The following is a 12,742-nucleotide window of genomic DNA, read 5'->3' as shown; positions in this document are numbered from 1 at the left end:
CTGACAGTTGGAGAATGTGAATGTGAATTGTGAACTAATCATGCCTAACACCCACCAAGAGCATTTGCTCTGGACTCATCCTGTGGCATTTTATAAGACGCTGAGATAACGACTCAGTTACAGAAAAAATGACCATTGTTTATGGGAACAATTCAGAAAGAAGACAATATACAATGCAATACCCTAGGTTTGGCAATGAACTCAGCCAAACCTGCATATGCGCTGAAATAAGCATTATAATCATGTAAGGGAAGAAGATATTACCTTTGTTCATGGGAGTGAGTGAAGTAAATCAGTCAAACTGGTGCTCATATAGAAAGCTGATTGGTTGAATCTGTGACACTTGAATCAACTATTGTATTAATAGTATCATATAGTCATTAATAATGTAAAAGAATATAAATCATAGCTAACACTCAAGAATCAAGCCAGACAGCAGTCATTGCTGCTTTTGCCTATGACACTGAAGTACTGTGTCTATATGGCATCTCACCAGCAAAGTGTGGTAATTAAAAGTGTAGGCTTGAGATTGCCAAGTTGAGGTCCTGACTTTACCAGATGCGAATTGCACAACTTTGGCAAATTCCTTATCTCTGCGTAGCCCAGTTTCCTTAACTAGAAAATAGTTGTAATGTTATGTTGTGTACCCTATAGGTTGCTGTTAGGATTAAATGAGTTAGCATATGTAAGCATTATTTGCTACTTTTATTTTCTATCATTAAATAATTAAACATATTAAGTACTTAATAAATTTATTCCTATTAATATTATCATAATTATTTTGGGTTGTAAGCTCATGGAAGGCAGATATTCATAATGTTTTATACCTAGTAGGAATGTGATACTTTTTGAAAGAATTGGTGAATCGAAGAATGGCATTTAAGAGCACAGAACTGCAAGCTAGGCTCTCCAGACTGAGCAATCTGAGCCCTTCTACCCTATAATATCACCATACCTTTTACCCAGGGAACACACTTTAAATGGACCCTGGCCAGCACCCCTGACTGCTAGTCTTCCTGTTCCTTTAGCTTGCCGGTATGTTCTTGTCTGAGGATGAAAACTTTCTTCTGCTCTTTCGCCGGGAAACCCCCTTGGACAGCAGTGTGGAGTTTATGCAGGTGAGTGAGTGCTTGTGTCTCTATGGAGAAAGAGGGTTGAGAGGAGGCCAGGATCTTAGCCACCTGCTGTTGCTGTCACCACTCCCGCCCAGTTCCCCAGGGAGAGCTGAACACAGATGACAAGACCAAGCAAAGAAATCCTTAGTGATGAGCCAGGACTTCGGCTCCAAGCCCCAGTATTCTTAGTGCTGGCCTAGGCTGCTCCTGGGCTGGCAGAGGAAGCCTTAGACAAAGGGCCAGACAGGATGGAGTGGGAGGGGGCTGGGGGTAGATGTGGGGGACTGTGGAAACTGGGGAGCTCATGCCCCATCTGAAGCTGATAGCCCTGTGGAACTTCACTGAACTGTTGTCTTTGGAGACTTCTTTCTAGAAATCTAAACTCCATGTGAAACTACCTACTTTTAAAAAAAATTATTTTTATTTCAAAATATTAGGGGGTACAAGTGTTCTTGTTACATGGATAAATTATATAATGTTGAAGTCAGAGCTTTTAGTGTGCTTGTCACCAGAATAGTGTACATTGGACCCAATAGATAAGTTTTTATCCTTCATCCATCTCCCACCCTCCCCCGTTCTTAGTTTCCAAGGTGCTTTACACCACCTTATGACCATGTGTACCCATAGTTTAGCTTCCACTTATTAGTGAAAACATATGGTGTTTAGTTTTCCATTCCTGAGATACTTTACTCAGGATAATGTTCTCCAGTTCCATCCAGGTTGCTGCAAATGACATTATTTCATTCCTTTTTATGGCTGAGTATTACTTCATGGGGGGTGTGTGTGTGTGTGTGTATACATATAGCACAATTTCTTTATCTACTCATCAATTGATGGGCACTTAGGTTGACTCCATATCTTTGCAACTATGAATTATGCTGCAATAAACATTTGGTACAGCTATCTTTTTGATATAATGACACTTTTTCCTTTGGGTAGATACCCAGTAGTGGGATTGTTGGATTGAATAGTAGTTCTACTTTTAGTTTTTTGAGGACTTTTCATACTGTTTTCCACAGAGGTTGTACTAATTTACAGTCCCCCCAAAAGTGTATAAGTGTTCCTTTTTCACCACATCCATACCATCTACCTATTTTTAAGTGTTGGCAACTAATTCTAGTTTTGAAAGGATGGTACAGTAAAAATATAACTTATTAGCCTGTTGCTCCAGCCAATGGGCCGTCTATCTATAATCACTGGGCTTGAGTAAAAGCACTTTTTTTTAAATTTCAGCTTATTATGGGGGTACAAAAGTTCAGGTTATGTATATTGCCCATGCCCCCCCATCCCCCCGAGTCAGAGCTTCAAGCGTGTCCATTCCCCAGACAGTGCGCATCACACTCATTATGTAGGTATGCACCCATCCCCTTCCCCCACCCCCCACATCTGTCCGACACCCAATTGGTGTTATTCCCAAACGTGCACTTAGGTGATGAGAGTAAAAGCTCTTTAGGCAGAATCAATGGGCCTCTGGGCTCTTTCCCTCTGAGATACTCCTCTCACAGCCTCCAGGTGTTACCACTCTGTTGGTGAAAAATGACCAGGGAAGGGCAGATCAGTGTTTCTCCAAGGCCAGAGCAGCTGATTCAAGACAGCCACTGCATCCAGGACCCCACTCCTGAAATAGTTACCATGTCCCCACTTAGGCGATAATAACAGCATCCTTTGCACTATTTTGTGTACTTTCATGTAAAATAGGGCACACACATGCAAGGCAATTCACAGAAGAAATTTGAACAATAAATATGTGCCAGCAACTCAAGAAATGCAAATTAAAAGAATACATTTTTTATCAATCAAAGTAATAAAGATTTTAGGAGAATGAACAAAAATGTGCAGTGCTAGCAAGGAGGCCTGGAGATTGTGACTGATGTTCTGTTGGTGGGCATGCACTGTGGAATAATTTTATAGAAAATAATTTTGCAAAAATTCTATAAGGATCCTTTAAAATTTTATTACCCAGAGGTTTTCTTTCTTTCTTTTTTTTTTTAATCTTTATCCTTTGACTTAATATTCCACTTCTCCAGGAATCTACCTTATGGATATAATCAGAGGTTAAATACACACAAGATAAAAATTGGTTGTTTGTAAGTGATAGGATTTCAGGTGATTTTATTATATTCTTTGTGCTTTTGTATTTTCCAATTGTGTGTATAATCATAATTATTTAAAAGTTATTTCAATGACATTTTAAAAATGATTTTAATTATGTTTAAAAATGCTCACAGAATATCTTAAATGAAAATCATAAATATACCACAAAAGTGTACAATGTGACTTCCAATTCAGTTTTGTAGTGTATGTTATAGAAACATGAGGTAAAGGAAGCACAGAGAACCAATTAGTAATTATCTCTGGGGTAGGAATTTCTGGAGATTATAAATTTCTTGGTTTTGTATCTCATTAATTTTTTACGATGCACAAGATTTACTTTTACAATATTATCAGAAAAAAGTATTAAAATGTTAGGCCTTGTGTAATCTTGAATAATCTTGAGAAACTGGAAAAGCAAATGGCACTAAGGAGACTTCCTATCTTTTTTAAAAAATATATTCCATTTTCCCCTCCTTTCTGGTTTGTCCATTTATTCAGTAAGGAAGAACTTTCCCTTATTCTACCCATTTTTTAAAAAAATATCATTGTGGAGTCTTGAATTCTCTTTTTAAAATTAAATTTGTTATAACCTATTATATTCTATATATTTTTGAGAAATTCTAAGTTAATGTCTTTACTTTTCCTCTGAACCACAGGATGGTAGCACACTATAACTCTTAACACACACCTTCCAGCTCATCTGCCATTATTGTCTAGGATATTAGTTCTATCTTTTTTTCTTTAGTCCCACAAATTTTATGTAGTCATTGATTTGTTTCAATTTGCCCACATGTCACCATGTTACATTGCCACCATTATCTTTGTTTGTCATTCCTTTTTGTATCTTAGATTTCCTTCTTTGTGTTGCTCCTTCTTCCCAGAGCAGCAGTCCCCAACCTTTTTTGCACCAGGGACCAGTTTCATGGAAGACAATTTTTCTATGGACCGGGGCAGGGGTATGGTTTTGGCACGATTCAAGTGCATTACATTTATTGTGCATTTTATTTCTATTATTAATACATTGTAATATATAATGAAATAATTATACAACTCACCATAATGCAGACTCAGTGGGAGCCCTGAGCTTGTTTTCCTGCAACCAGATGGTCCCATCTGGGGGTGATGGGAGACAGTGACACCTGAAGTGTGTTGTTTATGTCCAGTCTACTCCATAATCTCATAATCTCCTTTTGGTTCATGTGCCTATGAGAATATAACGCAGCCACTGATCTGATAGCAGGTGGAGCTCAGGCGATGATGCAAGCAATGGGGAGCTGCTGTAAATAGAGATGAAGCTTTGCTTCCTTGCTGGCCAATCACCTCCTGCCATCCAGCCCAGTTCCTAACAGGCCATGGACTGGTACTGGCACGAGGTCCAGGGGTTTGGCACCACACTCCTAGAGTATAACTTTTACCAAGAGTCTGTGGGTAGTAAATTCCACTTTTATTTGTCTGAAAGTCTCTTTACTTTGCCGTCATTCTTTAAAGTTGGCTTGCTGAATATTCATATAAAAATCTCTGGCCCTTCAATGGCTCAGCTGCAGTAAAACTATAAAATAATTTAGATGGAAATTGATTGGAGAATAGCATTAAAAAAGTGTGTAAAATTTTTTATTATTTGAAATTCTTATAAATTTGGTATATTCACACAATAAAAGTTAGAATATAAATCTCATTTATCTTGTTGATTTTGTAAATTTGGCTAAATTCAGATGAGAATGACTGAGGCTGAATGGAATGATATTTCTGAATTCTTCTCACTAAATACCAGCATCAGTGTCAACACCTCCCACTATCCCTGCATGATCTGTGTTGAGAATCCTGATTGTGGTTTAGAATCAAGGTCCCTGTAGTTGGTAACATAAGCAACATATTTAGGATCTATGGAAAAATCTTTCAACTAAAAAAAATAATGATACTTAGTGCACTTTTCATTTTGTACAGGAGTTAGGGAGCTTGTCAATTGAAGTGAGGCTTGTCCATGGAATAATGAGAGGTGGTCAGAGTAACAGCATTTATTAAAGAATGCAGTTCAGTGCTTTCCTTGTAGATTTTCAGCTGTTCTGTCTTCCAGTTCAGTAATTGTATCTTTGGCTGGATAAATCCCTCAAATCATTGAGAGGGATGGCATGCCACTGGGAATTATCAGAGGTATTTTATCCTCTTCATCACCAGAGCCAAAGCCACACAGGCAAGATTCTTTAGTGGACTTTTCTGTAGTGTAATTTTTTTAAAGTTCATCCTTTCACTAAGGTGTTGCTATTTGGAGTTTTAGTTTTAAGCAGGTACCTCAATCTGATTTCCCACATTGCCTGGGTCCCAGAATTTGTCTCCTGTCTACCATGCGTGCAGTTTTCTGACAAAGCTGCAGGCTATGTGGCCAGAGATCAGCAGCTACACCTGGGACAGGCTTTGGTTTCCTACATTACCTCTCAGGTTTGTGCTTTCCTACCATGTTAGGTCTTTTAGAAGTCCTCTCACTTTCTTGCCAGTTCAGCTATTAATATATATTTAAAGAGATGATTTTATAGTATCCTGCATTTTAAGGTATTTATAGTACAGAGAAATTTTCTTAGTTTGCCAAATTACCCCAAATTTAAGTCCCTCCCTCATTATCTTTCCATTGTGAGCATTCCCAAAGAACTCTTTTAATGAAAGCATTGTGGTCCTTGCTCCAAGTGACTGCAGCAATCCATTTCCTGTGAGTTCTGCCCAAACAATTGCTGTCACCAATAAAGCCTAAAATTTCCTACAAAAAGTCTTATTTGTATCCCATTAAATATTGTTCTCAGATGCTGAACCGTAGTAGACACTAGCATAAATCAATTCCAAAGTATTTGAGGATAAACGGATTAAATGATTTTTGCTATTTCAGATTTGGCGCAAATATGATGCTGACAGTAGTGGCTTTATATCAGCTGCTGAACTTTGTGTAAGTGTCACTGGGAATTGTCAACGGATCAAGGGTGGATTTATTCATCATTGGGAATTTGATATATCCATATCATGGGTTTGATTTCCACGGGCCCAAGAAACACGGATTTGAATTTGTTACTTTAAAAAGATGTATGTAAGTTTAAAAGGTTTAGAAAGTGCAGGTCACATTGCCCTCTCCAGGAAAGAGGCATAATTGAACATTTATGATACTTTTTTTCATGCCTGGAGCTATTTCCTGGGTTCCATGAGCTCCCAGGACAGCCCTCCATTCTTGGATTTATTGCTTGCTAAAAGCATTTTATTTTCTCCTTGAGACAAACAACCACAATTTTTAAAATAAGGTCTCTTGAGACATTTGCAGTTTATTTTCTCACTATTTAAAACATGACTCTTCTCTTGGTTCCACAGAACTTCCTCCGAGACCTCTTCCTCCACCACAAAAAGGCCATTTCGGAGGCCAAACTGGAAGAATACACTGGCACCATGGTAAGTAATGAGTAGTGCAATCTCCACGAGGGCAGCTTCTCTGCTGCCTCCCCAGGGCCCAGAAATAGTGTCTGGTACAGAGTAAGTCCTTGAGAAATGTTTGCAGACTAAATGAATGCATGAAAAAAACCTCAACTCTGAAAAACACTGGCTAAAATTGAGCTGTTTTAGCCTCTCTTGGGACTAGATTGCATGTATTTAAGAGAGAAAGCTGTTCACCTGTCCATGGGGAGACCTGGAAAGTCCAGTCAACATTAGGTTTCCAAGCACAGGCCAATAACCTCAATGTTAATCAAAGTCACATGGAAACAAGTAAACATGGACCTAGGTAATCGTGACCAAACAGATGGAAGCTTCCTTTAGCCACGGTGGATGATTCCACTCATTTAGCGTGTTGACTTAGTGCAAGGGGAGTCAGTTAGACGGAGGGTGTGTGTCCCATCTCTGCCACTTACTAACTATAACCTAGCAGAACTGTCGAGCTTCTTGACTTTATTTCTTCTATAAAATGGGGATTAATGGTGCCTAATTACTGTGAGGGCAAAGTGACTTGATGCATATGAATCACTTTGCATACTGTCTAGAACATAAGGAAGGCTCAACACACGTTAGCTCTTATTGCAGTAGTTGTTATGGTCCTTGTCATTATTTCACCTTCCCCTCATGGCATCCCTGTCCCAAATAACCTTGAGACTATCTTAATGTCAAGCTCCCTGGCAAATGGGGAAGTAGGAGACATTGTCTTTGGTGAACTCATACACTGTTTCAATATCTACCTTGATGCATTTCTCTCAGTACTAGTCAACACTTTGTATTGCATGGGATCTGACTCTTCTACTTTTGCATCGCTCTACCCACCAGGTGTGTGTTTCATTTCCATAAAACTCTTACTTAGTAAACAAAGAATTTGCTAATAAAGGCTTACTTACTTGTAGGAGTGTTACTTTTATTACATAAACAGTTCTTGAGCAGAACCACCACACTGCACTTTGTGGTCACTAGTTGGGGGTATATCAATGAGAAGAGTCTGAGTTCCCGTTAATATGTGTACCACTAGGTCTATCTATTTAGCCCTTTAATTGGTATTTCCAAATACTGTATTATTTCTAACAAATTCTCTACAGTGTTGCCATTGTTCATGCTATTTTATATATCTAATGACTAAGGCTTAGAAAGGGTTGGTGACTGAGTCATCACCAAGTTGAATTCTTAAAATCATTTTAAAGATCAAATAACTAAGAAAAGTTGTTGCCCAGCCAAAGACACCAGTTAAACTGGAGGCTGAGCTCTCCTTGTTTTCAGCCCAAAACCCTTGTTAGCTCTCACTCTGGACTCCGACCACTGTGAATGCTGGCCCCAGCCAGGTGAATCTGTGCTGGGAAGAAAGAAAAGTGCTGGCGACATGAGCACTACTTGTAAATGGCCTGGGCAGGAGAAAAGCCGATGCCACGGAGAGACTCAAGTCCCAGGACAGGATGTCAATTAAGGAAATAATTTGGCTTCTTACTCTGTCGACTGTTTTAATAGCATGCAAAATGATGTTTGAAATCCTGAGTAAATATATGCTCAGCACTGAAGGGTGTAGTGGGAAATCTCCCAGCAGTGGGCAGCAGTTTCCCAGCTACGGGAAAATCTCCAGCTTCCTTTTGACTTAAACTCCAGTGAAACCCTCTAATAGACTAAATAATATGAAAAAAGAAATGAGACTGAAACTGTCTGGGGGGCAAAACAAGGAGGTGATTTTTCTAGTTGAGCATATGTTTAACATTGATTTAACAGAATGTTGGCACTGGCTATTGTTATCTGGATTTTATTGACTTACAAAACATGAACTACTTAATGAATATATTTGCATTTAGAATCTCTAGCATCTTGCCCTAAAAAAAGTCTTCCCTAACCTTCCTCCACAGTGAACCCTACTCTGTGTCCCTTTAGTGCCTTGTGCATATCACCCTCTTAACATCATAGTCATTTATTTAATTCATTTCACAAATATTCATTAAATACCTGCTATGCCCCAGGCATTATTCTAGTCACTGGGGATCCAACAGTGAGCGAAATAGACAAAGGAGGGACTGACAATAAACAATGAATGTAATAAATAATAAATCATATTGCACCATAGAGGGTGCTGAGTGTTATGGAAAAAATGAAACAATTGAGCTAGACCGGCTGGGGTGGGGGACTGGGGAGAAGGGGTGATTTTCAGTAGGGTGGCGGGGTGGCCCCTTTGAGAAGGTCAGATGTGAGGAAGGGCTGAGGGTACAGCAAGTGCGGGGCCCCTAGGGCAGGAGTGTGCCTGAGATCTTTGAGAACAGGGAGAGAGCAGCTTGGCAGGAGCAGAGGAGGCCAGGATGAAACCAAACAGGGCCCAGATCATCTTGGGATTTTTAGGCCATTGTGAAGACTTGCGGTTTAGTCTGAGTGCGATGGGAAGCTACTTGAGGGTTTGAAGCAGAAGATGTTGTGCTCTGGCCATTGTGTTGAGAAGAGCTCGAAATGGGCAAGGACAGAATCAGGAAGATCTAGCAAGAGGCTGTTGCTGCCCTCTAGGTGAGAGGTTGGTGGCTTAGACTTGGGTGGGGTAGCAGAAGAGGTGAGAACTAAATATGTTTTGAAGATGGAATTGACAGCGTTTCCTGATGAATCAGGTGGGAGTCAAGGATGATACCGACATCATCTGTTTATTGGTCTTGTACCCCATGAGCCTGTGACTGGCTCCTCAAGGGCCAGGACAGCATCATATCTCCGTGTCTCAGCCCTCACATGGGCCCGGCACACCTGGCTACTTAATGCAAATCAAACTGAAGTTTCATTTGTTACCTAGTAGCCAGCTATGGTGAAACCATAAAAACTAAGTAATATTTGTCTTTATGACCTTCTACCTCCCTTGTCTGTGTTCCTTGTGACCCCGCACGCCTGTGAAGTCCCTTGCTCTCTCTCAGGGTGCCTGGAAGTTTGCGTATTGCACATTTTAGCATTTTGCACAGACCCAACCTTCCCCAAGCAGAGCCTCAGTTCTGAAATTCTCCTTTTTTCCCCCCATTAAAGCAGACCCTTCAGGGCAGAGCCAGGAAAGGTACCTGGCAGTGCCGAGCGCTCTCCTTCATGGCTCTCACTGGGGCCTTCATTGCAGACAGTCTCAGCCAGAAGGATCTGGCCAGGCAGCGGGCATGAGCCGCGCCGAGCCCAGAGGGCAGAGGCAGATGGGACTGAAGGCCCAAGCTGAGGACAAGTGGTGGGAGGGGCAGGAAAACCAGGAACCAGACCTGGAGTGGGGGCTAGAGCCAGAGGCAGCAGGGAAGACAGAGCAGAGGAAATTCAGAAAGCATCACCAGAGCAGGACGAGTGAGGGTAAGTCCCTGTGGATTCAGAATTGAGATCACCATGGTCATTTTCTAAAGTCGAGTCTGGGGTGCTCCCTTCCTCTGGGCTGAGGGTTGTGTCTCAACGTGACTCAGAGCAACCCTTCCCACCAAAACGCTCACTCTCTTAATGCTTTTCTCTCCGGTTAGAATCTGATTTGATAAATTAATGCACACAAAAATGTGAATTCAGTCATTTGACAAAGATTTAGGGAGAACCTACCAAGGGTGACATAGTCCCTACCCTTATGGAACCTTCTAATTGGAAAATCTGTAAAGGAGAGAGAAGAAGCATAAATTCACGCTGGTCCCTCCTTTCATCCCCCAGGCATATCACTGCAGTAGGGAGGGCATCAGTCAATAGTAGGAGTTGAGATTAATTTTCCATCAATCCTTAAATCTTACCTTGAGATCCAATTGAAATGTTTTTGAAAAGTTGTGTTGATTTTTCAAAAATAGGATGCAGTGATGCCCTGTACATTACCAGGACACATCTATTCTTTAGCCTCTGTAAAGGCAGGACAAGGAAAGGTAGGTGGACATGGTTAAAGTTAAACTGTTACAAAATATCTTCCCTACTGAGGACACATGGTATATTATTGTATTTTCATTGAAGGATAGCCAGCACTTATTGTGGAATTAAGCATTTTAATCATGATAACTGTGTTCACTTTATGTTAGCCCTGTTTGAAGCACTTTTTAAACATCTCATGTGATTCTCACAACAACTTTATTAAGTAGGCATTTTTTAACTCCCGACATACAAATGAAAAAAAATGAAGAATTACAGATTTTTACTGGTCAAATATGACAAGAGGTGGAGTGGAAATTCAGACCCAAATTTATCTAAAGCCTGTGTTTCAATCATAACACTCATGTCTAAATGTCTGAGTGCTAAATTATTAAAAAGAAAACTTTCAAAGGAGGGAGAGTAAAGCTCTATTGAGTGGTCAGGAAGAGAAGACAATCCTCTGAAGAAAGTGAAGGCGAGGTAAGGACAAAGCCATGTGTAAGCAAGTTTGGATTCTCAGAATATTTCCAAAGATACGATAATCACAGGACTCTGGCAGCCACAATGGATTTATTACCCAGAAAAACTGATTTTCCCCTATGAAGCCTCTAACTAATCCTAAGAATTGACACCTTATTAAACACCAAGTAGGAAAGGAATTAATAAAAGACAGTGGGCAATAGGAAAGAGTTCCACAAAACTGTTCTAGAGGAGAGAGGAACACCGATTAAACTGGGGAAGAGAAAAGAGGGAGAAGGGTGAATTGTGGCTGCATAAAGTCCCAGAGGTCACGTGATTCAAACAACCCCATCCAGGGGTAGGAGCAGGGAGGGAGGAGGAGCTAGTTCAGTGGGTCAGTACTTGGCTGGAAGAGATGCTGCACATCGCCCACCCGCCAGCAGCCCTCCTTGCCCAGAGCTCTTCTCTTCACAGCCTTCAGGTTTAAGTTTAAAAACCCTCAGGCTGGCAGCGTCTTACAGTGGGATGCCCTGAACTCAAGAAAATCTGACAATATGCAATTTTTGATGGCTTTGAGCTTAGATCCATGAACCTAGAGTCCTATGAAGTAGGTGATAGAAATCAGAGTGATCCCACCCAAATTTTAAGTATCATGGTTGAGATTGTCCATTGTCCAAGACTATCCTGTTACTCTGTCTGTTTCATGGCTGAAGGCTTGTGGCTCTTCTGCTCATGTGTGCTGCAGTTAAGTACTCATTTTTGTTTTAAATTGTTCGTGGAGAAAGGCCCATGATCGATCAAACTCCAAATGGTCCCTCCTTGGCTCTCTAGCACTGAGGTGATAGCCAAGTGTGGAGAAATCTGGTGAAGAAGTTTCCACCCAAAGATCTGAGTTTGATCAGAAGACTAAAGAAGTTAATGATTTTGGCCAATCTATTTAATTTTTCTTCCCTAAGTTACAGAGTTGACTTATCCTTTCTAATAAACAGGTTTTAGAACTGTTGGGACAATTGGTTTATTAAGACTTGACATTTCCCTAGAGACATCTGGGTGTACTAACTTTTAGAAACTCAACTCTCTCAAAAAAAAGCTTCTACATCCGGAACTTTAAGTGATACATCAAGTGTGAAATCACATTATTGCTGCTTTAATGGATTTTTATTGAGCAATGCTAACAGTCAAGGCAACACTACCTTAAAGATTTAGTTCTGAGGTTTAGCATCAAATGCTTCACTTAAGAGATGTAACAAGTTAAATGAATTCAAATCGACCTGAATAAGAATTGGCACATTTGAAAACTGGCTGAAGCATGACTAATAAATGAGTCCAGGCAGAATGGCCAATCAGAAGAGAGGGGCTAAGGTCTGCACACCTTGTGCTGATTCCTAATTAATGTTCTGGACAGGGAAGGAAACAGCCTATTAATAAAATCCAACGATGATACTGAATCAAGAGGTGCTGCCAACACCAGGCAGGGGGAAGGATGAGCTGTCTGGATAGCATATTGTTAGATAATATTTAGTTTTGTTAAATTAAGCCAATACCTCTGGGAGATATTAAGCTCATGTACCAAACTAGAGCATGAAACTGAGCTGTTATAAAACAACAGATTAAAATCTGAGACCATGGCAGACAAAGAGAATTATATGAGGTTAAGCTTGTCCCCATCCTCTATCCTGGTCTTGGTTGTCACCCTTTATGCCTGGATTAAAGCAGCTGGCCTCCTGGTCTCTGCTTCCTTCCCTAGGCCTAAGCATTCACCTCTCTGATCCAGA

At 40.5% G+C, this 12,742-nt stretch overlaps 1 protein-coding gene across 1 annotated transcript in view; it reads left to right on the top strand.

Annotated features, from left to right (window-relative positions):
• The window catches only part of SCGN (secretagogin, EF-hand calcium binding protein), a 41,575-nt gene that overhangs the window by 10,435 nt on the left and 18,398 nt on the right, over window positions 1–12,742 (top strand). Inside the window, exons 4-6 of the mRNA XM_069493433.1 lie at window positions 1,029–1,118; window positions 6,085–6,141; window positions 6,555–6,632. Of these exons, the coding sequence (XP_069349534.1) occupies window positions 1,029–1,118; window positions 6,085–6,141; window positions 6,555–6,632 (225 nt within the window). The remainder of the gene's footprint in view (window positions 1–1,028; window positions 1,119–6,084; window positions 6,142–6,554; window positions 6,633–12,742) is intronic.

This window comes from Eulemur rufifrons, chromosome 18, assembly GCF_041146395.1.
Source record: "Eulemur rufifrons isolate Redbay chromosome 18, OSU_ERuf_1, whole genome shotgun sequence".
Lineage (NCBI taxonomy): Eukaryota > Metazoa > Chordata > Mammalia > Primates > Lemuridae > Eulemur > Eulemur rufifrons.
Note: the sequence above shows the minus strand (reverse complement) of the source record. Positions and strands in the feature narration are given on the sequence as shown.